At 33.6% G+C, this 27,669-nt stretch overlaps 2 protein-coding genes, 1 non-coding gene and 1 pseudogene across 4 annotated transcripts; 1 reads left to right on the forward strand and 3 right to left on the reverse strand.

Moving 5' to 3' along the window:
• Nucleotides 1–327: 327 nt before the first annotated feature.
• TRNAG-UCC (transfer RNA glycine (anticodon UCC)) lies at nucleotides 328–399 on the reverse strand. Its single transcript has one exon. It is a non-coding gene; the product is annotated as a tRNA-Gly (tRNA).
• Nucleotides 400–6,464: 6,065 nt separating this feature from the next.
• On the forward strand, nucleotides 6,465–12,297 carry LOC125834395 (pleiotropic drug resistance protein 1-like; annotated as a pseudogene).
• Nucleotides 12,298–12,628: 331 nt separating this feature from the next.
• Nucleotides 12,629–15,547, reverse strand: LOC125834385 (uncharacterized). The gene is made up of 2 exons (XM_049513533.1): nucleotides 15,370–15,547; nucleotides 12,629–13,956 (listed from the first exon to the last, which is right to left on the reverse strand). Exon 2 carries the CDS (start codon nucleotides 13,510–13,512, stop codon nucleotides 12,883–12,885), a length of 630 nt encoding a protein of 209 aa, XP_049369490.1. The 5' UTR covers nucleotides 13,513–13,956; nucleotides 15,370–15,547; the 3' UTR covers nucleotides 12,629–12,882.
• A 3,433-nt stretch (nucleotides 15,548–18,980) lies between these two features.
• On the reverse strand, nucleotides 18,981–21,166 carry LOC125834435 (beta-carotene hydroxylase 2, chloroplastic). 2 transcript variants are annotated; one of them, XM_049513588.1, is made up of 7 exons: nucleotides 20,615–21,166; nucleotides 20,462–20,521; nucleotides 20,296–20,367; nucleotides 20,048–20,182; nucleotides 19,662–19,787; nucleotides 19,516–19,572; nucleotides 18,981–19,410 (listed from the first exon to the last, which is right to left on the reverse strand). In XM_049513588.1, the coding sequence occupies exons 1-7, from the start codon at nucleotides 21,014–21,016 to the stop codon at nucleotides 19,333–19,335; spliced, it is 930 nt and encodes a 309-aa protein (XP_049369545.1). In that variant the 5' UTR covers nucleotides 21,017–21,166; the 3' UTR covers nucleotides 18,981–19,332. The 2 variants fall into 2 exon arrangements, with proteins under 2 accessions (XP_049369545.1, XP_049369546.1); XM_049513589.1 differs by lacking the exon at nucleotides 20,462–20,521 and having other exon boundaries at nucleotides 19,252–19,410.
• Between the last annotated feature and the right edge of the window lie 6,503 nt (nucleotides 21,167–27,669).

A 27,669-nucleotide genomic window follows, 5' to 3' on the forward strand; every position in this document is an offset into this window, starting at 1 on the left:
CTTTACACTTTGGAACTTCCCACTTTTATTATATGATGATAAAGATCATTTATTTTGATGAATGATTAAAAGAAAAACAAGTGAAAAAAGTTAAAGCAAGGTTTTAGGTGTTTTTCACTTCATGAGCAAACACCGATTTCTAGTTAGCTATACTATTAATGAAAGTGAATAATTTTCTTAATGAGCAGGTTAATATATGTATCTAAACTCCACCATTTACGTAGGATGTATCTATTTTTGGTTTCATTTTTTAATAACTGCTGAGCTTGTGCCTTTTCTTAGAGGGAAAAAAAAAAATAGGCAGAAAAATATATAATTAAAAAAATCTGCGTCTGCCGGGAGTCGAACCCGGGTCCATTGCTTGGAAGGCAATTATCCTAACCGTTGGACTACAGACGCTTCCATGTCTAAGTTACTAATCATTAAATCATTTATAAGACTGATTAAAGTTTGAACTCTTCTAAATAGAATTAGTAAGATTAATCTTTATATTTTTGCTAATGATATGATTTCGTTCGTCCCATAAATTTCTTCCTTCATATAACCATTTGTTTGTTTTTACTGGATTCTCTTTATTTCGTGAATAAATTATTTAAATCATCCTCATGTTTTTATTATTAAGGAATACATTTTTCTCAGAAAAATAATATATATATATATATATCAACAAATAACAAACGTCGTGTGGTGATATATTTGTCTTTTTAATTAGAAAATATTAAACAACTCACATTTCAAATATTGTATTGATTTGTATTGGATTTATTTAGTAACAAACAATACACTCTAAATAATTTGTAAGCTAATTTATTTAAATAAATTTACTAGTATAAAATACAAATATAAAACATAAATCAAGAAAATAAACAAAATAATTAAAATGATTTGAGGGATATTTTTGTTTTTACAGACTTATCTCATGGTATTAAATCTTAACCTCCAAATGGAAGATATTAGTAACACATCCTATAATACCAAGTAATTATACATAGGTCCAAATTCCTACCAAACATAGTACTAAATAATACCATACATAATACATTGACTATTTCTTCTGATACTCACTACCAAACAACCCCTAAAAGATAATACTACAATCTCAGGATAATTAATCCCCCAACAAGTTATCCCGTGATTTTGTTCCAACCAAACATTGGATAAACTCATCCTACAATTAATTTCAGAATTAGTTATCTCTTATCCAGTGGCGAAGCCACATACACTGGTCGACACCCCTTCGTCGAAAAATTACATTACATAGGCAAGTAAAAATAGTTTTTGGTGTGTATATATATCACATATTATTGACACTTGGCTTTTACACAATTTCATTTCTTTATATTTTGACACCTCTTAGTCAAAATTTTGGCTTCGCCACTGTCTTATCCCTCGTACCAAACGATGGTTTATTTGAGTTAAAATATGTATATTAAAATCTTCATAATTTTGGTATGTTTGAGTTTCCTAAATTGGTTGGTGCTAATATACTAATATGTAAATAATAGTAAATCGTCTTTATCGAATCGAATTGGTTCTCATACATAGGAAGTTAGTTCATTTAATTGAAACAGATGAACGTTTAAAAGATGGAACCTAATAAACAAACAAATACTATTTTCTATTTTTTTGGTAACAACTGTAAATCTTATTATCTGCAAGACTGTAACCATCAACATAACTACACAGTACTATTAGCTAACTGTAGTTTTATGAATCTTAAAATTAGGGAGAAGAAGAAGAAGAAGAAGAATGAGAGTAAGAAGAAGTAATAGAGATCAGGAAGAAGATGAAGTAATCTTTAAAGAAGAAGAATCTTGCTAGTGTTAAACACTCTATGCTTTCATTCTTATTATTTCTTCATTTTGTATTCAATATGTACATGTATCTATTTATATACAATAGCTTCTAAGCTTGTAACAAACTAGTAAGGCATAACTAACTTATAATCTTTGCTTATCTTTCAAGTCACTCCTATTAACACTCCCCTCAAGCTTGGAAGTGAAAAGATGTTTTGAACTCCAAGCTTGGAACTGAGAACTTGATGTTGAACCTTGGTCAGTCTTTTGGTTAACATGTCAGCTGGTTGTTCATGTGTTGGAGTGTACTTGGTACAAATAATCCCTTGTACAATTTTTTCCCTTATGAAGTGGCAATCGACCTCAATGTATTTTGTTCTCTCATGATATACAGGATTAGCAGCTAGCAAGATTGCTACTTTACTGTCTGTACACACATCTATAGGTTTCTGCACCTTAATACCTAGATCATTCATCGGACCTATCATCCAAATAACTTCAGTTACAATTGTGGGTATACTTCTGTATTCAGCTTCAGCTGAACTTCTAGAAAGAGTAGACTATTTCTTAGATTTCCATGATACAACAGAGTTGCCAAGCTTGATAAAGTATCTTGTTACAGACTTCCTTGTAGGAGGACATGATGCCCAGTCTGCATCACAAAAAGTTGTGATATTGTTGTCTTGTACACTAGATAGAAGTATTCCTTGACCAGGATGCCCTTTTATATACCTGACAATTCTCAGGGCTGCTTCCATGTGAGTCTGTTTAGGCTGTTGTAGAAATTGACTCAAGGTCTGCACTCCAAATTAAATATCAGGCTTTGTCATAGTAAGGTAGAGAAGCATTCTTATCAATCTCTGATAAGCACTTTGATCAGCTGGAGTATCTTCTTTTGAACTTTCTGAATTGAACTGATCATCATATTGCTTTGAAGTTAATTTGTTGTTGTTGTCAATAGGAGTCACTGCTGGTTTTGAATTTCCCAGTCATGTTTCAGAGATAAGTTCTAAAGCATATTTCCTCTGATGCATTAGTATCCCTTTACTTGACCTTGCAAACTCAATTCCTAGGAAATATTTTAGCTCACATAGGTCCTTCATCTTGAAGGTTTGACTCAGTTTCTTTTTTGTTTCTTCAATGAGTTGACCATTGCTTCCTGTAATAAGCATGTCATCAACATATATAAGAACAAATACAGACCATGCTGATGTTTGTTTGGTGAATAAAGAATGATCATGTTCACTTTGTTTGAACTGGAACCTCAATAATGCCTCAGACAGCTTTGCATTCCACTGTCTAGGAGCTTGTTTCAACCCATACAGGGATTTAGTGAGTCTACATACATTATTCTCCCCCTGGCTCAAATCCCTGAGGTAGTTCCATGTAGATTTCATTAGGTAAGTCACCTTGAAGGAATGCATTAAATACATCCATTTGATGTATTTGCCAATGTCTTTGTAAAGCTATAGCCAAAACAGTCCTGACTGTCTTCATCATAACAACAAAACTACATGTTTCTTGGTAAGCTATACCTTCTTTCTGACTATACCCTTTTGCCACCAACCTTGCTTTAAATCTTTCCACATCTCCATTAGCCTTGTATTTGACCTTGAATATTCATCTGTGGCCTATAGGTGTCTTACCTTCTGGTAACTCAACTACTTCCCAAGTGTGATTCTCTTGTAATGTTTTAATCTCAGCATTCATTGCTTCAGTCCACCTAGGATCAGATGATGTTTCTCTGTATGACTGTGGTTCTGTTTCATTGGACATTTTTGCCAAATATGTTTGATAAGTAGGAGCAATATTGTTGTATGATACATACTTGTCAAGACTATATGGACCCTCATGGATATTTAGAGACACAAAATCTTTCATCCACAAAGGTGGCTTAGTCCCTTTGCCTGACTTTCTCACCCCAGTTTGAGGTACTGGTTCTATCTGCCCTTCTTCATGTACCTCCACCTCACAATTCTCCTCTTGTTCTTGAGACACCATGTCCACATGTGTGTTTTGATATAAATGTGGTGCTAGGTTATTGTCTGAACTATCTACCATACCATCACTCTCAAGATTTATGCCATTATAAGTAAATATAGGAACTGACTCAGTTGATTTCAGTTTGAATGGGAAAACCTCTTCTTGAAACACTACATCCCTGTTAACAAAAAAGACCTTGTTAGACAAATCATATAAAACATAGCCTTTTTGAGTTTCAACATATCCCATAAGAACACAAGCAGTAGACCTAGACTTTAACTTGTCACTCTCTTGTACCTTCTTAGCAAAACATAGGCATCCAAATACTCTTAAATGATGTAAGGAAGGTTGTTTATTATAAAGTTTCTCAAAAGGAGACAAGTTTGCAATCACACTGCTAGGTAGTCTGTTGATTATATATACTGCAGTTTTCACACATAAGCCCCAGAACTCTAAAGGAACATTAGCTTGGAACCTTATAGCTCTTGTAATCTCTAGAATATTGTTGTGCTTTCTTTCAGCCACCCCATTTTGTTGGGGTGTATAAGCGCAAGAAGTTTGATGTACTATGCCTAAACCTTTAAATAAGGCATTACAATTTGTATTCACAGATTCAGTACCATTGTCACTTCTAATAATTTTTACTTGTTTATCAAACTGAGTTCTTATATATGCTAAGAAAGACTTCAAAATGGTACATACATCATACTTCATTCTTAATAAGAAAATCCAAGTCATTCTAGTGCGATCATCCACAACAGTTAAGAAGTATTTAAATCCATCAAATGTAAGCTTTTTATAAGGATCCCATAAATCCATGTGTAACATATCAAAGTTGTTTAAGCTACTGGATGTACTAACAAGAAAAGACAATCTAGCTTGTTTAGCACAAGGACATACAACACATTTGCTTACAATCATTGTAATATCAGTTAAACTATGACTTAACAACTTTTTTAGAACAGAACTAGAAACATGACCAAGCCTCTGATGTAGTAACTGAGTATCTATTTTTTCAGTAGTTCTAGCTTTATGCTCAGTGCGTGTAGCTGCTAACACAACTTCTTCATTATTTATATTGTTGGACAGAATATACAATCATCCATCCTCTTTACCAATCATCTTCACCTTTCCACTGAAGAGTTCCTGAAATAGGCAAAAGTCAGGGAAAAACGAAGCTGAACAATTCAACTTTTTTGTTAACTTTGTAATAGACAAGAGATTGAACTTAAATTGAGGAATGTAAAATACTTCTGAAACTGTATTGTTTCCATCTAATGTACTTGACCCTAAATGAGTCACCACAACTTTATCACCATTGGGAAGGTGTACCTTCTTTGGAGTTGCAACCTTACATATGGAATGTCTTTTTAAAATATTTAAGTCAGCCACCACATGATTAGTGGCTCATGTGTCTATGATCAAACCTGAACAATTGTTAGAAGCAGCTACTAGAGTAGAGTTCATACCTGCTGCATTTACACAATGTGGAACTTTTGATTTTTTCTCAAGCAACTGCAAAATTTGAGCATATTGTTCTCTAGTCAATGCACATGAGTCCAGTTTACTCTGAGTTCTGAATTCTTCATCACCTCTCATGTGTCCATCTCTTGCATTACTAGAGTTAGTACTGGTACTTGACTTCACACTATCATCAACCTCTCCAGTTACATTGTATGCAGAATTGTTACTTCCTTTCTTTTTGAACTTAAAGTCCAGTGGGTATCCAATAATCTTGTAACAATTTTCTCTAGTATGCCCTTTAATCTTGCAAAAATCACACATCAGATTATACCCTTTCTTGAACCTCTGTTGAGCCCCACTTGTTCTTGAGTACATGACAGCATCAAATGAACTATGCAAGTTGATTGGTCCTGTACCTAATACTCCTGCATTAGCTACCACTGATCTCTGATTCTCATCACTCAGAATCATGGAATATGCCTGATTGACAGTAGGTACTGGTTTTGACATAAGAATTTGACTTCTTGCTTGCAAGTAAAAGTCATTTAGCCCCATCAGGAATTGAAACAATTTTAGAGTTTGAAGATGCACAACATACTCTTTCGAACCTGCACAAGCACACCCTGGTGCTGGAACTAAGGCCTCAAATTCTTCCCATAGTCCTTTGAGCTTAGAGTAGTAAGCAGACACAAAACTTGTGCCTTGACTTAAAGTTGCAATTTCCTTGTGCAGATTAAAGGTTCTTGACCCATCGATCTTGTTGAATCTTTCAAACAGATCATCCCATACTACTCTAGTATTCGAAGCATACATTATGCCTCCTAACAAGCTTTTTGACACATAATTCATGATCCAAGATAACACTATGGCATTGACTATTTTCCAATTATTTTCTAATCCTGGGAAATTCTATTTCTTACATGACCCATCAACCATCCCCAACTTGTTCCTCCCTAGCAATGCAATTTTCATTGACCTAAACCAAACTGAGTAATTCTCAATTTCAGTCAACTAAAACGATACTATTTGTACTCCACTTACATCAGATGCATGCAGAAACAGGGGATGATTGTGATCTATCACAATTGCAGCACCACTACTAGAACCAGTAGGTTGTGCCTGTGAATCTGCAGAATTTGGTATCATTCTTGAACTGAATCTTCACGTAGTTGATTTGTAATCACTCATGTCGAATAGTCGCAGAATCGTATGAATCAAGCAATGGATTACTTGCTTGAAAGCTCTGATACAATGTAGTTTTATGAATCTTAGAATTAGGGAGAAATAGAGTTCTTTTCCTGATTAATGGTCTAGTAGTAGTACCTACAATTAGATATTTGATATTTGATACTCTTACCTCAATGAATTCTTGGTTTTCGAAGATGACAGAGTTGGTCTTGATCTTCCAAGAATAGAAGTACGCTTCGATCAATTGAGTGTAGATGCAGAAACTAATGTTGGCAATAGAGGTGTACCTACAATATTCAACTTCACAGTTAACATCTTAGAGGTAATTTAATCTGAACTTTTATCAAGCATAAATAGTATTGAAGATATATGCCATTACTTAATGCAAGGTGCTGATCATGCTGTTACTTTGCAAAGGGTTTCTTGAATTCTCTTCCAAATACAAAGAGGTCATTGCCAATTCTTCATGAGATCAGCGGAATTGTCAAGCCAGGAAGGTAGGAGACTATTCTGTTAAAAACACTTTCATACTTGGAACAATTTTGAATATCCTCTTCGTTCATAATCTTTCATTGTGATTATGCAGAATGACACTGCTTTTAGGTCCTCCAGGTTCTGGAAAAACAACATTGCTGTTAGCTTTGGCTGGCAAACTAGATAGAGATCATAAAGTAAGAAACATAAGTCACATACAGACTAGAAATTTAATTCAGGCAATCTTGAATTTCATGTCGATGACTTTATGCATTCTTGGCTCTTGCTGAGGCTTTCAAATGTCCAAGAGTGTGACATACAATGGTCATGGGATGGATGAGTTTGTACCACAAAGGGAATCTGCTTATATAAGTCAGAATGATCTTCATATAGGAGAATGAACAGTCAGGGAGACACTAGCCTTCTCTGCAAAATGTCAAGGAGTTGGACCCAGATATGGCCGGAGACATTTTCTCATCGTATGAACTCTGATAATTAAGCAAGTTTCATCTCTAGAATTGGACTGCTGGACATTTTCTTAAAAACTATGTGGAAATGTTAGCTGAGCTGTCTGTGAGAGAGAAGGAAGCAGACATTAAGCCTGATCCTGATGTTGATATCTTTATGAAGGTAAAGACGTCTAAATAAATATTCAGTCATACTCTTTGTCAATTTTGATGAGAAATGACTGGATTATTGGTTTTTTGTCCAACAGGCAGCTTCAATAGAAGGGCAGGATGCTAGTGTTGTAACAGACTATATTCTCAAGGTAAGATGTCATTTCCTGAATTACAAGTTCAATGAAGAAATGTTTCCTGCAATACAAAGTTTCATTCTGCAAATTTTGCAGATATTGGGACTTGACATCTGTGCTGATAGCCCTCGTTGGAGATGAAATGTTTCAAGGCATTTCAGATGGACAGTAAAAGCGAGTTACTGCAAGTTAGAGCAAAACCTGATGATCCAGAACCTAGCTATAGTAATTAATGGTTGAGGGAATAAATTATCGTACTTGAGGTTCTAAAAAATTGATGATAACATATCGTACAGGGGAGATGACGATTGGACCAGCTATAGCACTATTCACAGATGAGATTCCAACTGTCTTAGACAGTTCAACAACATTTCAGATAATGAATTCAATCAGGCAATCAATCCACATTCTTCAAGGAACTACTATGATCTTACTCTTGCAGCCTGCACGAGAAACTTATAACTTAGTCGGTGACATAGTTCTTCTATCAGATGGACAAATTGCTTACCAAGGTCCACATGAAAAAATCTTAGGGTTCTTTGAGTACATGGGATTCAAATGCCCTGAAAGGAAAGGAGAAGCTGATTTCTTACTAGAAGTAAGCCTCATTCACAGCTGAGTTTGTTTAGTATTCCCAATCGCGGAACATTTCAGGTTTCTGATGAAGTCTTTTTGTGTTAATATCAGGTGACATCACGGAAGGATCAAGAGCAATACTGGGCTAATTGAGATGAACCTTATAAGTTTGTTACTTTGAGGGAATTTTCAGACAAGTTCCAGTCTTTTCACATTGGACAGAAGCTAGGGGATGAGCTTGGTGTTCCTTTTGACAAATCCAAGAGCCACCCTGCTGCTCTAACCACACAGAGTTATGGTGTTAGCAAGAAGGAATTACTGAAAACTTGCTCAGCTAGAGAATTCCTTCTTATGAAGAGGAATTCATTCATCTATATATTCAAGATAGTACAAGTGAGTAACATTCCAAAGAATTGAAAAAAAAATTACCCTTTTAAGCTGTTGAATACTAATCTTGAGGTAAACAAAACATTCTGTTCTACTTTCCAGCTTATCATAATGGATTTCATAACAATGACACTATTCCTACGAACGGAGCTGCACAAGAATACAGCAAGGGATGGGGGTGTTTACTTGGGTGCACTGTTTTTTTGTTGTAATGATGATTATGTTCAATGGATACTTAGAACTTGCCCTCAGTATTATGAAGCTTCCAGTCTCTACAAACAGCGCGATTCTCTCTTCTTTCTTGCATGGGCATATGCTCTACCTACATGGATTCTTAAGATACCAATCACACTTGTAGAAGTTTGCATTTGGGTGTGTATGAGTCATTATGTTGTAGGATTTGATGCAGTTAGTGGGAGGTAAAATATCAGTCTTTTTCATTCCTATGCAACAGTGTCTTCAGTTCCCAATCTGATGGAGACTGATTCACAATTTGCAGGTTTTTCAAACAGATATTTCTTCTTATATGTGTTAACCAGATGGCCTCGGCACTATTTCGCTTATTAGCAGCTCTTGGAAGAAATCTAAGAGTTGCAAACACATTTGTATCATTTGCACTACTTACAGTTATGGTTATGGGTGGATTCGTTGTATCTAGAGGTAAAATTTCATGCAGTGTTGAGAAACTGCACAAAATGTCATTGCTGTCAATGAATTTCTTGGGAAGAGTTGGGTGCATGTAGGTAAGAGATTATGAACTTCTATTAAAACGAAAAAACTGTCAAGGCTGCATTATTGAAAGTTGACCTTTTCTTTGGTTTGTAGGTCCCTCCAAACTCCACAGATACCTTAGGTGAAACACTCTTAAAATTGTGTGGATTCTTTCCATCTGCAAGCTGGTATTGGTTAGGAGTAGGAGCTCTTCTTGGATATATATGTTTTGCTCTTCAATTTCCTTTTTTCAGTGGCCCTAACTTATCTCAACCGTAAGGATTCAGAAACTCGTGTTATGCAACCTATTCTCTATACCATCTATAGAAGGAATACACATTGACTAAGTGGGAGAGCTATTTGTGCAGCTTTTGGGAAACCTCAGCCAATTCTATCTGAAGAAACTGTGACAGACAGGATAGCCAACACAAGGGGTGGGGCTACTGAATTATCAACAGGAGAAAGGTGATCTTTTGATATATATAGTTTACAAAAACGCAGGAGGAAATGAAGTTCTACAAAGTGCATCTTCCAGGTTTATGTCCTCAAGAGTAGAAAGCATCAGCGAGGCCGATGCAAACAGGAACAGCAAAAGAGGAATGATTCTTCCTTTTGAGCCCCTTATATAGATTTTGATGATATCAGATATGAAGTAGATATGCCACAGTAAGTTGCAGTATTACTCATTAGAAAATTTACAGTGATATACCTGTTTGAAACTACTTCACAAGCGAATGCTGCAGATGATAAAAGCTCTACTTGTTTTGATCTAATTTTCTATCCTGAACAAAATAAAAGTAATGATGTGACTCCAGACAATGAAAGCTCAGGGTATTACTAAGGATCAGCTTGAACTCTTGTAAGGCATAAGTGGTGCTTTTTGACTTGGAGTTTTGACAGCTTTATGGGTGTTACTGGAGCTGGTAAGACCACCCTGATGGATGTCTTAGCCGGAAGTAAAAGTGGTGGACACATAGAAGGAAGCATCACTATATCAGGGTACCCCAAGAAGAAAAAACATTTGCTCGAATAGCAGGATACTGTGAGCAAACGGTCATTCATTCACCACATGTGACAGTATATGAATCCCTGCAATATTGTGCTTGGCTTCAGTTGCCTCAGGAAGTTGACACTGCAACTAGAAGGGTAAATTTAAGAAATAAGAAAAATCACTCAGGTAATGCTTATAGAAACTAGCTCCTAAACTAGATATTGATGCTGCAGATGTATATTGAAGAGGTCATGGAGCTTGTAGAGTTAACCCCATAAAGAGAATTAGTCGTTGGAGTGAATGGTCTATCAACTGAATAGCAAAAGAGACTTACAATTGCAGTTGAGCTTGTTTCCAATCCTTCCATTATATTCATGGATGAACCAACCTCAGGACTAGATGCTAGGGCAGCTGCAATAGTGATGAGGACAGTGAGAAATACAGTAGATACTGGTCGAACAGTGGTATGCAACCATTCATCAGCCAAGCATCGACATATTTGATGCTTTTGATGAGGTGAATACATTTTCTTTGTTTAATTTAAATAATTTTATTTAGAGGCAAACAACCTAATTCTTCTACAACAAACTGCAGCTGCTACTTCTAAAATGGGGAGGTGAAGAAATATATGTCAGTCCTCATTAGCACGCCATTCTACTCAGCTTATTAAGTATTTCGAGGTGAGAAAAATATAGATAAGATAATTGGCATCATAATGCTGGCTAGGTACTAAAACAAATGGCTCTTTTCTCTTTTGCCTCAGGGAATTGATGGAGTACCTTAGATAAAAGAAGGTTATAATCCTGCAACATGGATGTTGGAGATCACTACTGCAGCACAAGAAGGGCACTTCTTGGAATTGACTCTGCAGAATTGTACAAGAACTCAGAGTTGTGTAAGTATGGAATTCTTTTTGAAACTTTAGTTGAAACTGAACAGAACTTGACATGTTTAATCATGATTCTAAAGTAGACTCGTTTACCACATAATTCAGGAGAAACAAAGCATTAATTAAGGAACTAAGTGTGCTATCCCCAGGGTCAAAAGATTTGTACTTCCCTACAAAGTACTCTCTGTCTTTCTTCACACAATGCATAGCTTGCCTCTGGAAACAGCACTGATCAGTGATCATACTGGAGAAATCCTCCATACACGGCAGTCAGGCTTCTGTTTACGATCTTTGTTGCTCTGATGTTTGGAACAGTATTCTGGGATCTTGGCTCCAAGAGGTAAAGAGGAAAAAAATAAAAAGATACACTACAAGAACTGCTCCTGATTTTCAAGACATTTGTTTCTCTTAGATTCAGGTCTAATGTTTTGCTTGCACCAAATTTCAGGGGAAGGCAATGAGATCTTTTCAATGCCATAGGTTCTATGTATGCTGCTGTTATGTTTCTTAGTGTGGAAAATTCTTCAGCAGTTCAGCGAATCATCTCCATCGAGAGAACAGTTTTCTATAGGAAAAGAGCAGCTGGGATGTATTCAGCTCTACCTTATGCTTTTGGGAAGGTACAGATTCATATTCCTCGATGGATTGGCACTGATTCCTTCAAAATCTTGGAAACCTTCTGATGCCTAAAGGATAAACCGTCATGTCCTGCAGTCGCGGAAGTATCTTATATTAAGGGGTGTCATTTAGCCATACACCACTTGAAAATAATACAAAGTAAAAATCAATTTGTGACAGAGAGTAAAATACTTAGAACCATCGAAGTCCCTGACATCCACACATTTGCAAGATGAACCTTTACATATATATGAGCACTTCTTGTTGAAAATTATGTGTACTCCACTGATATCCTAGTACCATCACCTCTATTAACCATCATCATGGAATATTTTTGGTTATGCAGATTATGATTGAGCTCCCTTACCTATTCATCCAGACAATGATATATGGAGTCATAGTATATGCCATGATAGGATATGAGCGGACAGTAACCAAGTTCTTTTGGCATCTGTTCTTCCTGTAATTCACCTTGCTGTATTTTATGTTTTCTGGGAGGTAATCATATGACAGAAGTTCCCTTTTTTCTTGTCACCATTTTTTCCCTTCTCAATTTAAGAATGGAAAACTTTATTTCATATGCATTTATTTACTCTGTATACAAACACAAACATTTGCACTACTCTGGATATAGAATATGTTAACTGAAAGCACTACGGCCGCTAACAAACAAACTATATATATATAAGAAAATGATAAATCAACCACTTAAAGGATGAACACATAACTTTCTTGCTCAATAAGACCAAAAGAAAGTTCAAATTCCTACATGGTCATTCTCAGTATAATCTGTAGTCTAATGAAACTCAGCTGTAGATTCCCATACACAAGAGGATATAATCAGTCGAAGTGCGACAATCATTCAGAATCCATATAGTGAATTTCAAAAGCTCCAGCATGAACATAGCACAAGCACAAGCATACAAACTCGCACACAATGCGGATTCAGTTCTCAATTGAAATATATACATGGGATTATTCAAAAAACACAAAAAAAAAACATCTCATAAGGTACTGCCAACTGGATGATAGACTTAAGTTCTTCAATTCACTACCGCAACATCCGATCGAAGACATATGAGTCCACTGGAGCATCTCCTGCAATCTGAAGTGATGAGACAGCCTGTGCTGCAAGAAGATCAGCAGAAATTCTTTGAACCTCCCAATTCCCTTCATCAAACCATTGATGGTGAACATTCCCTACCCAAGGTACAGAAGACACCATCCACGCGGCATTTTCCTGCTCATTCCACATGCATCCATCCCCGTTGGGACCAGACACCCACTGTGTTCCTTCAACTGAATATATTGAGAGGTCTTGATGAGGAAGCATTGCTCTTTCTCCACCCATAAAAAGGTCTAAATTTCTAGCAAGATCCCATTGGTTGAATTCTTTATCCTTCTTAAGCAAAAGCTCACATGAATCATCTGATTCTTCACCTACCAAGACATGCAGAGCAACTGCCTCAGCAATCGCAGCACCCTCTTCATCAAGCTTTTGCTGTTCTTCTTTCTTTTTCTGTTTCTTCTTTTCCAATTCTGAGCGAATGGCAGCTGAAGTAGCCAAGGCTTTCTCTAAGCGCCTCTTTTTTTTCTCAGCCTGTTTAATTCGATCCATCTCATCCTTTACTTGCTTCTTCTTCCCTTTTCTAACAGCAGGCGAAGCTTTAGCACATTCCATCTTATTGACAAATTTTGAGATCTACTGCCCCTAGACCTTCTCGAATTTCCTTTTGTTACAAGTTTCTTTAAGCGGTATACATTATCTCTACAACTATTTATTTCTCTTTCCTTTTATATCCTGTTATTAATACTATAGCGAAAACTAATGATTCCAAATATGAAAAACTAATATGAAACCAGTATACTAAAATTATACCTACACCCACTCAGGTATGAAGGAATACCTCATTTTGCGCACAATACAATCCCAAACAGAAACAACAGGAGAATGAAGAAGAGAAGACTGGTAAGCATTCACAAGCCTGTCTCTCACCATTCTTCCCGGTTTCCCACAACCCTTGCATTTATCCATAACCCAGAAAATACCAAACTAATATCGTGACTGAAATTTGATAAAGTGTCTGTTCCACTCTTTTTCAAACGACTCCCATGGCCTTCCCTCCTACAAGCGGACAAAAGAAACTTAGTATGTACATAAATTGTATTAGAATGACAATATTTTCACAACACAACTAATAAAGACTACACCACATCATATGTCTCACAAAAAGAACCACACAAATGGAATATCATCACGACTCATGAACCTCCATAAGCAAGATGCTTTACAACATTTTAATTTTTTTGATAATGCAAATGCAAAAGATGCTTTACAACAATTAACTTGCTTATCACGAGAACTCTTTGACTAGATATAACTAACATCTCCACCACCACAACAGATAGAAAGATAGGACATGAACAGATTAATAGCAACATTAACAAGTGATTATTTCTTGGGTGGAACAAATGCAGGTAATCAACCAAAGCCAGCCATTGATTATATTTCAAAATTGATGGCTGGGATTAACGTTCCCCCCAAGATATGTAGCTTAACAAAGCATTAAAGTCCTCATAAAAGCAAGGAATCTGGGTAAACAACACACAAAATATCCTGAATTCTCCAACTAATTCACTTTGATCATTTGCAGCGACTAATTCACTAAATCCTCCATAATTCCGCTGTTCAATGTTAAGAACACCAGGAATTTTTAAGAGCTCTGGTATCAGCTAACTATCTTGAAATTTCATTATGCATTATAATTTAACCCTTTCAATGAAAAAGAAAGGAAAACCCACTCATACTTTTATCTTAGTTGTTTCATAAAACAACAATTTATTCACTCGTTGTGGAGTAAGTGTAAAAGTTCAAACGAAAAGAGAAAAGATGCGCTGAAGCGCGGTTTGGAAAAAACCCAAACTTTCCTGTTTTCTTTATAAGAGAAAAGACCCAATTTGTTTTCATACAACAATAAGCTAGCAATCAGTAGCTGAATTAGTACATTCTTTCCGAAATAAGTTAGCAATATGTAGCTGAATTAATCAAAAATCTCTAATTGTTCCACAAATAATTAGATAGCACACATTTTCCTAAAAGAAAAAAAAGGGGACTGGGACTCGGTAAGTAACTTGAGAAAAACCTAATTGTTTCATAACAGCATAAGTTAGTATTCGCAGTTTGAACTAGCACACTGTTTTCCCAATCAAGAACACCATTAGAGAGCGGGGCAAGGAAGTAATTGAAGAAACCCCAATTTCACAAAATTGAAATCATCTTAAGCCGCTACTGGAAATCCAATTCAACATCAATAATCATATATAAACAACAAAAAGAAGAAAAACCCCAATTCAATTTTAGTTCATATCCAAATTAAAAATGTAATTCTGATAATCCTACTCGACCCACATCCAAAGCCTCAATTTTTACCAAAATCAACCACGTTTACGCGCTAATATGATCAGATCGAACATACCCACGAGCCACACAGATCTTAATTCAACATAAATCATAGTCTCTATAAAAAATAAAAAAAACCTGTCGGAGATAGCCACCAACCAAGAACTCAGCCAGCGCAGGTACAACAGAAATAAAGAGACGATGATATATATATGTATATAGATCTAATATAAGGGCACTCAAAATACAACAGAAAGAAGGAAGAAAAAAAGAAGCTCTATAAGAAATGAAAGTGAAATTTCAGGAGAAGTGGTAGCAGCATGAAATTGCTAAGAGAAGAAGGAAGGGTAAAATCGTAAATATATATAACAAAGGTTGGACACGTGGAAGATAATGTATGGTTAATCTAGAATTTGTGACCTTTCTACTGATGAATGGACACATGGAAGTACAGCTATTATGAACTGTATCACCAAATGTGGTGCACGGAACAGAGTTGCTCTCTCGATTTTGAATTTAAGTTTTGAATATAAAAAATAAAAAAAATAGGGAGTGTTTCTTTTAAATTGGACCCTATGTGCTTGAATCTATAAAGCTTCAAATTTCAATGCAGATTTCAAATGCAGAAAAACAAAAAAAACCTATGATTGAAACATATGAAATCTGAGTCGTTGGATTTTGCTGATTTTTCTTAAGTGGGACCTATACAAGAAAATTATTGTGTGTTTCATCTTATCGCAGTAGTACTTGTAAGTAATTTGTGTTTGATTTGGATTTGGAAACATTGTACCTACACGTAAACACATTCTGGTAGTGTTTAAAGCAAAATAGACAAGTCAAACAGTGCAAGAGAAAAAAAAATCTTCCAACATAAAAGTCACATTCTAGTTATAACGGTCAAGATGAACAATATGAAATTACAATTTTTCTATGCAAGTCTACAAAAGTTGTCATAGAAAAAAAAATGACATTTGCTAACTAGTAAGATTAGATTTGCATCATCTTACCTTCTTAGAAACCAAGATCCAGATAATATTATAGTTATTCCTTTTTTTCCTAACTTAAAGTCTTATCTCCTTTCGTGTCTACTCTATCCTTTGTCATTTTTCTCAACCCCTTCTCAAACTCGAAGTAGCTTCACTACCTTGATTCATCATCTCCATTTTTCCTCTTCATTATCACAAAATTAATAACTTCATTTTTCATCCACTCACATTCTCATGGCCATGGACGATTCTTAGAACTCACCCTTCATAGCAATTCAGTCAATCTTCAATAATTAATTAGTTAAATATTTTACAAAACATCTACCAACAAACTTTCATTCAAACACCACTAAGATAAAAAAAATCACAATAACACAAAAAATAGATCATTATAATATATTATATATTAATCAATTATACATTATATATATACTACATGCACTACGTACTTTTTCGCTCCCATTATCATTGTATATAATGTGCATAATTTATTATATATTATATTCAATATATACTCATTAAGTATACAACAATGATATATTAAAGATATATAGTTTGAATACAATCATCTCTTCATTCACCACAAAACACCATCATCCAAAAAAGAAATTATAAACATTATGTTTACCTTTTACACCATTATGAAATGCTCAAAGTACGTAGTGTCTATCAAAAAAAGTATTATTATTTTTTAGAATTAGTTTGTCATGGATAGTTAATATATGAACACGTAGCCTTAGATGATTGGCATATTATTATGCTAATGAGTCGACTCCAAAAATAGTTAAATAAACCTTGTTTTTCCACTTTACCAATCTAAAACAAGTAATGTCATTGGGTGGAATGAGAAGGTTAAATGTGAAAACGGCCTTTGTTGGTGTCAAAAGCCTTTTTATTTTATTATATTTTTGGTAACAAGCTAGAGTCATGGAACTAAATAATAAATAAATATTGTATAGTATTTGTCATAGGTTGTGTTGTATTTGGCACTTGTTGGTTTGGTGATATAAAATAGATAATGGAAAAATGAGGAGGATACCATATCAAACATTATTCAAAGAGATACTTGGTCCATTTATTTTCCAACCTTTTTTTGTAAAGCCAAATTCTTTTCTTCCTTTTTTTTTTTTTTTTTTAAAAAAGTTATACTTATTGAAGCCTAATTTCTTAATTGCTTGCCAAAAGTTTTAATCAATTGTCATGCTTTAACATCGTGCCGATTACTGTTCAACAAAGAGTTAAATAATATTAATGATAGGGTCATGACATACACATGGTATGTATGATGTTTCTTTTAGGGCAAAAAGTAAATGCAAAAAACATTCTTGTCATCCATAGATTCACACGATTTTCATTAAGGGAGTTTGAGAAATAAAAATATAGTATATGAAGTTTGAACTTGGAATCTCAAGGTGAATTGAACCTCCTAAATCACTAAGTCAATTTCTAATCTCGGAGAATTCATAATCCATAAATATACCCTATACATAAAAAAAATTACCTATATAATGTAATTTTTTTATAGAAAAGATTCGAATGAATACTCTGACACAGATTCACCCCTAATTGTCACATGCAAAAGTTTTTGGAATACTTTGATTTTAAATGGAGATGATGAGTGAGATGATGGAGAGAAATCTAGAATATTAGTATATCTTAAGATTCCTCATTTCAAAATTTTAAGGCAATGGATAAAAAGGATACATAAGTGATGTTACACTTAAACCAATATCAAACATAAACTTTCCCACCGCCAATACATGATTTTGATGTAGATATTTATTTTCTAAAGCTTTTTGCACCAAAATGATACCTAAATTTATTTATTTTTTAAAAAAGACATACCATCGCATGAAGGAATGACAAGTCTAGTGTGTCTTATCAACAAAAATTGCACCTATATACATAGTTGAGAAGATAAATAGAAATTCGGTGTAGTTAAGTTACGTGTACTGAGCAAACTCCAATAAGCTAGTTATCATCAAATCCCACACGCAAAGTGCAAGTGACTAAGATAGAAATTCGGGTAACAATTGGGCGGGTTGAATCAAATTTTGACAGGTCATAATGGATTAAGATAACAATCAGGTCAAGACTTAACCTAACTCAAATTTGTTTGAGTCAAAATGAGTTAGGTAATGAATTACATTACAGGTCAAGTCTCAACCCAACTCAATTTTTACTAAGCTTAGTTATTTTATTTGTTTTTTAAAACTATTTTAGTTCCCAATAAAAAAAAATCTTTATTATTGCTATGTACAACATATCAAATTGGAAAAAAAATAAAAATTTGACAAGATCTTTCTTGAGCCAATTTGGGTTACCTATCAATCCAATTTTTAATGGATTGAAATGAGTTAGATTAAAATAGATTGAGCTAACGAATGAGCGGATTAACAACCAAAACTACGAATTGGACAGGTTTGGATTCAATTTTGCCACCCCTTCACCAAATGAAGCACGTTCAAAAATTGCAAGTTCCACCAACTTCTAATGAGTCAATAACACACGTCAAATTCAATTAAACAAAATTGAGCTTAATTTGACTCAATTATTTACACTCTTTCTCCATCTCAATTTAGTTCCACCAACTTCTATTGAGTCAATAACACACATCAAATTCAATTAAACAAAATTGAGCTTAATTTGACTCAATTAGTTACACTCTTTCTCTTTTCTCCATCTCAATTTTGTTATTCCACGATCGAGTTCAATTAATTTAGATTCAACTTGATCATTCTTGATTTGACGCTAAAATTTAATAACATGACAAGTTCATTTCACGTTTATTGAAATATCAATTCTTTGTTATGCCAACAAAAAAAAGCAGAGAACATCAAACATCCCTCTTTCTTTTTAGCCTTGGGACTTTGTAACAAAATAGAGGGGTAGAGAGACAGACAGACATTGCAGATGTGTAGCTTCTAATCTATCTACATAATACCAATATAATCTATAAAAAAAAATTATTGAATAAGAGCCTACATAAATACAAATTCATTTCATCAACAGAGCTATATTTTTCTCTACTGTCAAATACATCAAAAATTCTCCTCCCTCATTGATAACAAGTGTAAAATGACTTCCTGTGTTTATGAACAATGAGATCAATCATTCATGATCCTTTTGAAAGTTTCGTCCTTCGATTCACTTCCTTTTCCAACTCTTCCGTCCCTCCTACTTCTTCCAGTTCCTGCATTAATCCACCGTTAGTATTTCCTCTTATGTTACTTTAGAAACAATGTTATTATGTGTAATTTTAAAGTTCTTATTAACATGAAGGATAGAGTAAATGCACCTTAGGTCCCAAGAACAAGCCATATGGGACACCATTGAACTTCTCTGAGTGATGAAGCTGCAAATTCAAATATCAAACGAATGCATTAGAAAACTACCAGCCAATCTAATACTACTTGACAATCACGCTAAGTGTGATTAGATTACCGAATGAGCTGCAGCCACCTTCCTAAGATAAGGTACATTTGCTACAGGTCCAACCGGGAATCTCTTGTGAACCAAACCATCGTGAACGAACATGTATGCCATTCCAAATACTGTGATCCCTAGCCCCTGCATAACCGAAGATCGTTTCATCAATTTAACACGTTAGACTTAAGAAAGTGTTTACACAAAACATAGACACACTAATCTTAATCGAGCAAGATCAGCATGTTCAATTGAACTAATTGATTGCAACTAGAATCATTTACATTATATGAAAAACGATTCTGAGTTTATATGAACTAACTAACTGATTTTAAATTCTGAATTGTATCCAAATCATACTTGACATTACAAAACAAATGAAGGAAAGTTAAATGAGAACATACAGCACCGAAGCATAGCCCGGGAATGAGGCCTTTGTGGAAGAAACCATAGTTGAGGAGGGCTATTGCTGGAACAGCGTTTGTTATGGCGAAAACGTCGTTCAGCTCGAAAGGTCCTTCTCTTGGTTTGTGGTGTGACTGCAACAATTCAACGTAAACAAGCATCTTAATATAAAGTTGTTTACACCAAGAATTGAAATAAAGCATTTGATTTAACCTCCGTATTGTAGAATTAGAAGTAGACCACAAACCTCGTGCATGTGCCATAGTGAAGCATGCCACAGTGCTTTATGTGCCCATCTTGCCCAAAACTCCATTCCAACCTGAAATTCCAAATTCAAACACCTTCAAAATCAGTCATCAAAGAACCAATTCTGCTATTTCTAGCACACAATGAAGATAGCAAAAGGAACTTACAGCAGCACCAACAGAGAGAGCAAATGTACCCAACATTTCGGTTAAAGGAACTTCTCCTCCCTACACCCAAACAAACAAAAAGAGCAAAACTCAATAAGAAGCAAGTTTCGAAAAGTAGAAGAGTAAACTGCAAATTACAAACTGTTCAAGTACCTCCATTTGCCACGAAAATCTGTAATAAACAGCCATAACAGCCATAGAAGTAATCCCAAAACTAGACATTACAGCAGCCACAAGATAAGTAAACCTCTCCGATTTCTTCCTAGCCAGTTTCTCCGACAAACGTGTAGCTGAGATCTGTTCCTCAATCTTCTTTTCAAAATCCTCTGCCTCATCCTCAAATTGAGGTTTCAGCTTCTCATCCTCGAGAACAAAGCAAACAGTGAAACTGGGTTTTCTTCTAGACCTCAGAATTGGGCCTAGATTAGGAGAGAAAGGAGAGATTGGAGAAACATGTGAGGTTGTTGAAGTGGGTTTTGGGCCAAGAAACGGAGTATGACGGAAAAAAATTGTTCCTGAGGTAGAAGAGGCGGAAATTCTGGCGGCGGCAGCCATTGATTGTGGGGATGACCAATTAGACTCTCTCTCAGAGTTGGTAGAGAGAAGAGTGGAGTGATGGCAGTTGAGGGGTAATTTAAGGAAATGTGTGAGGGAGAGGGGAGGTTTTTGAAAGAAAATGCAGGTAAATGTACTACAGCCACAAGTTCAGTTTGTGGAGAGACACAATTTTTGTGCAAATGCGATTAGTTTTTTTTTAAAAAAAAAAAAACATTTTAACCATTGAGAGAGAATCGGGTCGTTAAAGCGAACTACCAGTCTACCACTTCACTTTTTGGTGCTAACTTTCATAAAAAATTACACTATTGCCACTAACTATTTATTTTTTTCCAACAAAATTGTGGGTAGGCGAAGAGGAGTCTGAACCTAAATGATGGATTTTATATTTTATTTTATTTTTTAGAATTAAACTGACATTTTATTCATATTCAGAACTTTGGGCAAAGTACATTTGAGCTGAGGGATTGATCTATTTCCAACTTTCTGATTTCTTCCGGAAGGATAGGAATGTCTATCTTTAATATATTTTGATATTAGGTAAATGCACAACACAATACATTCATAGATTAGGACGAGAATCTATGATATCAGTCGAGTCAGTTCGATTCATTCTTATTTAGGGGTGGGCATTCGGTATTTCGGTTCGGTTTCGGTTTTTTTTTTCAGTTTTTTCGGTTTTCGGTTCTTGTACAACGTGTACCGAACACCGAACCGAAATAATTCGGTTCGGTTCGGTTTTTATTATTTCGGTTCGGTTTTTGTTATTTCGGTTCGGTTTTTGTTATTTCGGTTTTTTGTTATGGGCCTGCTTAGTGGGCTTTTTAAAATTTTGTAATTTTTCTGTTTATTTTATTTATGTTTATTTCTTTTTGATTATTTTACTCTGTTTTTCAAATTATTGTATGATTCAAAATAATAAATTATCGTTAACATTGAAATTTAGCCTTGTATAACATTGAAATTTACCGGTCGTTGTTGTGCTACAGCTGCCTACTGGTCGATTGGTAGCTGCTGCATGCTGCTGGTCGCCGGAACGGTCGACGCTGCTATAGTCTGTAGACGACTAGACGTGGGAAGTGGGAACAGTAATTTTTGCCTTTTGGGAAGTGGGTTTGTAAAGTTGAAAAGTTTGAAAAGACAAACTTTTGTTTTTAATTTTAAATATAATATTTATTTTTAAATATTAATAATTAATATAATATTAATATATATTATAATTTAATATATTTCGGTAAACCGAAAAACCGAAATACCGAATTACACAAAAATTGCATACCGAAAACCGAACCGAAATACCGAAAAATACAAAACCATGTACCGAATACCGAACCGAAAACCGAAATACCGAAACCGAATTACCAAAATAATTCGGTTCGGTTCGGTTTTTTCGGTTTTCCGGTGTTTATGCCCACCCCTATTCTTATTTATAAGGTAAGAGAGAACTTGCTTCAGACATTTTCCTACTTGCGATGAAGGTAACGACTTCAAGCATCACTAGCCCATATAGTATGACAGATAGTGTGTACAAAGCCTGAGAACTATTTCACCAACATATGATTGATCGCTAACTACTAGCGATTTCGACTTCTTGCAAGTGCGTTACTACCTATCATCCGAACTGAGGACGAGTTTTGGGATTTATCCATCTCTGTGGGATCACGATTCTTTATCCCAATGATTGTAATACATGTGTTGCCCATGATATAAGAGGCATTAGGGGTGCACAAAATCGAATCAAACCGCAAATCATGTCAAATCAGAAAAAAACGGACTAATACTTTGGTTTGACTTGGTTTGATATTGGAAAAAGAAACCGACTATACTTGGATTGGTTTGATTTTAATATTGAGTATTTTTTAGTCTAAGTGAAAGCATAGCTCAAGGTAGCTAATTTGTGTGCTACTTAATTGGCCTCTCTAAAGTATTATATATATATATTTGATCTTGCTAACTTAAGTAAACATCCTTCATGGATTTGATTAGTCATTTATGAAAATTGAATTCAAGTAGGCTGGCTACTTATAAGAATAACGGCATCAAAGATGGAGAAAACATTTGAATTTCCAGGTGGGACATTTTGGTAATTAAATTAGAAAAGGGAGGGGGAAATAAATAGAAAGTGGAAGATGGAAAGAGGACATGGAAAAAGACAGATGTCAGCAAAGCAGAATAGAAATATGAGGTGGATGACCTCTTCCAGGATTGCGGACTAGGAGACAGCGAATCAACATCCAACCAAAAGCAACCCCTACTGATTTTCTCGATTTCCTAAGCATTTCAATTTTGATAATCCTTCATTTTTTACTTGATATGAAATTAATTATTAAAAAAAGGATAAAACTATCATTATAAATTGTATTAAAATATTTTTATGGTTTTAAACACCAGGTAACAAATTGAAATTTAAAAAAAAATGAACGAAATTTTAAAAAATTTATTTAGAAGTTAATTACTTAGATACACATAAATTTTTACAATATTGCGAATTTTATTAAATTTGTGTACGTCTAGATACATATATCTCATCATACACAAGATTAAAATTATCTGTAATTTATTGTAGATATGTTGTATTCAAGTGGATTTGAATGTATTTGAGATACATAATAAATCTTGCTTGTCTCACTCTCATCTCGTTTGTCATTCTCCTATATATCTGATATCTCAAATACATGTGAATGTGAACCACATTAGATACATATATCTAGTGTGATTCGCATGTATTTGGGATACATGACTATCTCGCTCACCTCTTTTCCTATTTTAACATAGCTGGTAGCAAAAATACATATATCTTCCTCAATATATGATAGAAAACTCTTAATTAGTGATAATATACACAACTATTTGAAAGTATATGTAAAATTAGCATATTGTCTAATAAGGTAGTTTTCCTTACTTAATAAGAGTTTTTTTGAATTGATTTATTGCAAGTGTTTTTAAGTCAAAACAACTTTTAAACACTTTTTGAGTGTTTGGATAAATTAGAAAATACTTATAAGCACTTAGTTTTAAACTAAATGGTAAATACCGAAAATTATAATTTAGAATCTTACTCATAGCCTTTAGCTTATAAGTCAAAATCCAAAAGTCAATCCAAATCGTTCTAGGCATCTAGACATGTGATTTCATATCGCAATATGAAATCATAAGATGAAATCAATGTTTAGACATGCGATTTCACGCTGATTTCATATCATAAGATAATTTCAAATAATGATTTGAGATTTTCAAGTATAAAAATTGACCAACAAGTTTATATCTTGTAAAAAAAACACACACACACACAATTGATTTATATATATCTACTAGTCATTTGTTTCATATGTAAATAAAATTTATAATTCATATTATTACCTTTAAACCATTTATATCTCATATAACAATTATTTTCGCCAATATACTTCAAATCAATTTATAATTTACCATTTATATTCACCAAACTCATTTTTTTAATCAAATTTATTAGTACTGTTTCATTCAAATTAATGTTTAATGAAAAAAAGATTTCCTCATTATATTGAGTGTACAAGACTAACCAATGTGCCACTAATTGTAAAAAAAATATTTTTCTTAGCTACTAACAACTTGAATACTACAACTTATGTTCAATTTTTTTTTATTGAAATAAGTTTTGATCATCACTATTATATTTTTTAGAATAATTTTGTGACGGTATATTATGCAATTTTAATTTTTTTTCTTATTTGATAAAATTGTATAAAGAATTGAGACAATTTTAATAGTTTTATAATTTATGAGATTTTTATGTTTATGAGAAGATATACTATATAAAAAGTTCAAACCACATGTCCAATTTCATTCTATGATTTCATATCATGATTTCAAATTACGATTTCATATCGCATGGCCATATAGGCCTTAATTAGGGGTTTGGACTTGCGATTTCAGATCGTCAAAAATGAAATTGGTGTTTGGACATGCTATTTCACGTTGATTTCATATTATGAGATGAACTCTTAAATTCTTCAAAAAGCATGATTTGAGAATTTCAAATCATGATTTGAAAATTTTCAAATATAAAAATTGACCCACAAGAAAAAAATCTCACATTTATATCTACTAACCATTTATTTCATATTAAAATAAATTTATAATAATTCATATAATTATTTTTTAAATCATTTATATCTCATATACGATTACTATCACCAACATAAAATTTATTATCACTCCAAATCAATTCCTACTTTATTATTTATATTTATCAAATTCGTTATTTCTTAAATCAAATTTATCATTACTTCATTCAAATCAATGTTTAGTAAAAATATAATTTTTCATCGCTATATTGCGGGGACAAGTTGACTAACCACTTTGGCATTAATTGATAAAAAAACAATTTTCTTAACTGATTAATAAATGTTCAATTTCATTTCTCTTATTAAATCAATGTTTGATCAATAAATGTTATATTTTATTAGAATAACTTTATAATAGTTTATTTTTGATAATATTGTATAAAGAATTAAGATAATTTTAATAGTTATATAGCTTATGAGATTTTATGTTTATGAGAAACATATAACATAGAATATATAAATTCCATATCTAAATAAAACTTTAACTCATCTCACAATTTTATATTACATTTTAATTCATAATTTCATATAATAACCAATCAAATCCTAAGTAACATTCTTATATTTGGATGTGGACCTTAGTCATTAATTCCTCCTTAAAAAAAATATAGTACACCAAAATTACACTTGTTTTTGGAATGAGACACGTCTCCCTATCGTTTAGGGCGGTCAGTTCACTACGCCATCCACCACTTTTTAGTACTACACATATTATCATAAATAATATATATACATATTTTTAGTTTATAATTACGTGATTTAATTTTTTATTCTTAAAATAAATTTAAAAATGAGACAAACAAATTATAAAGTAATTTTTTAGCCTCAACATACATCTCTAGTAAGGAGTGATGGATATAGAATGCCTTATAAAAGTTATCTATATTTTTGTTTTACGTGTTCCTTGTTGAACCAAAAACTAGGTGATCTCTTCTTTTTTACGCTTTTTCTCTTTTCGTTAGCTTCCAAGATTCATTTGTCTTTTTTTCCACAAGTTGGAGACATGTTTACGTGCCCATTCGGCCACCATCTCTTTAATGGTTTTTGTATTCAAAAGGATAGTTTAAATTTGTTATCTGTATTCAAGTATAGTGGTTCTGTTTTCAAATTTATCTAACAATACAAAGATTTTGGTGTCTCTATCAAAGATCCTCCTTCGGTTTCTGAGGAATTAATTACACTAGGATGCTCATATTAATTAGGATTCAGGAATGGATTCAACATCTTAAGTAAGACAGAAAGAAACAAAGGTAATGACATAATTGAGAGGGCTTAAATATATACTACTAATTAAAAAAGAGTTAACAGTCAAAAACACATCTAACTTATCTTATTTTGAGTTTTATATCATACCTGAACTATCAAGTGTGTGAGTTACCAGCTACTTGAACTATCACCAACCTCAAGTCCTCAATGTATTAGTTTTCCCCTTTTTCTACTTGTAATAACACCCGAGATAAAAAAAAAAAGAATAACTAATAGTTGAGGTGTATTTTGTAAGATGATTTGTGATTTTCTGATGAAAAACTCACAATGGTCACATATTTGAGATTTCAGATATGAAACTAAAAAAAATAAGATATGTTTAAGACCTTTCACTCATTTAAAATGTATAACTAGATTATAATTAAGTGCGACTCAACTTTGGTTGAAGGCACTTGCATGTTAACACTACTCTTGATGGAGCTAAAGTCGATAAAGGGTCTATAACTTAGAACTGAAAATATACTTCGTATATAGGTTAAAAAGTACTCCTTATTTTTTCAAATATATATTTGAAGAATTATTGACTTTACTAGTAACTTTGTTTTCATAATTCCTACATACAAATTGCATTCATATGAACATGTATATTAAACTTGAATTAATGAGATGTTCTTGATTTCAGAAACTACTGGATAGCCCATGTGACTTATGTGTTATGTCTAGCTCATGGGCCTTTTGAAGCTATGGGATGCAAAAGCAGAACAGCCCACGAGACCACTTACACTCCAATTCGAGAAGGGAAAACTAAGCAAATATTCATTAAAACAAAATAATTACAAATATATATCATTTATACTCATACCCTACTAAATAATTATACTATGTATTCCCAACTAATTTTGCTTAACTGATACTATATCAGTATCACATACTACATTGGTATCATTAAGACTGGTAATTTCGCTTAATTGATACTAAATCAATACATATATAATGTATTGGTATCATTGAGATTTCTTGTTCAGAAATTACTCATATGTCAATGAAACTATATTTATAAATCTTTTAGTTTTATCGACTTATGAGTAATTTCTTAACAAGAAACCTTAATGATACCATAGAAATATATATATATATACTCTTATAGTCTCATTGACTAATGAATAATTTCTAAACAAGAAAATTTAATGATACCACAACTATATACATATACTCTTATAGTATCATTGACTAATGTGTAAGATCCCGTATTTTTTCTCTATTCTTGCATAATATATCTGGCGTAGTATGACATGGTTATATGAGGTGTATATGATTTCGTATCATACATTGGAGATTAAG

This window comes from Solanum verrucosum, unplaced genomic scaffold (genome assembly GCF_900185275.1).
Source record: "Solanum verrucosum unplaced genomic scaffold, falcon-dt-bn FXZP01000279.1, whole genome shotgun sequence".
Taxonomy (NCBI): domain Eukaryota; kingdom Viridiplantae; phylum Streptophyta; class Magnoliopsida; order Solanales; family Solanaceae; genus Solanum; species Solanum verrucosum.

What these genes read in the sequence shown, in the direction of transcription:
- LOC125834385 (XM_049513533.1), bottom strand. Translation starts at nt 13,512, where the DNA reads ATGGAATGTGCTAAAGCTTCGCCTGCTGTTAGAAAAGGGAAGAAGAAG.
- LOC125834435 (XM_049513588.1), bottom strand. Translation starts at nt 21,016, where the DNA reads ATGGCTGCCGCCGCCAGAATTTCCGCCTCTTCTACCTCAGGAACAATT. An exon ending in CACTATGGCACATGCACGAG is followed by an intron (nt 20,183 to 20,295) that starts GTTTGTGGTCTA and finishes GAATTGTTGCAG; the next exon opens with TCACACCACAAACCAAGAGA. An exon ending in GCTTGTTCTTGGGACCTAAG is followed by an intron (nt 19,411 to 19,515) that starts GTGCATTTACTC and finishes GGATTAATGCAG; the next exon opens with GAACTGGAAGAAGTAGGAGG.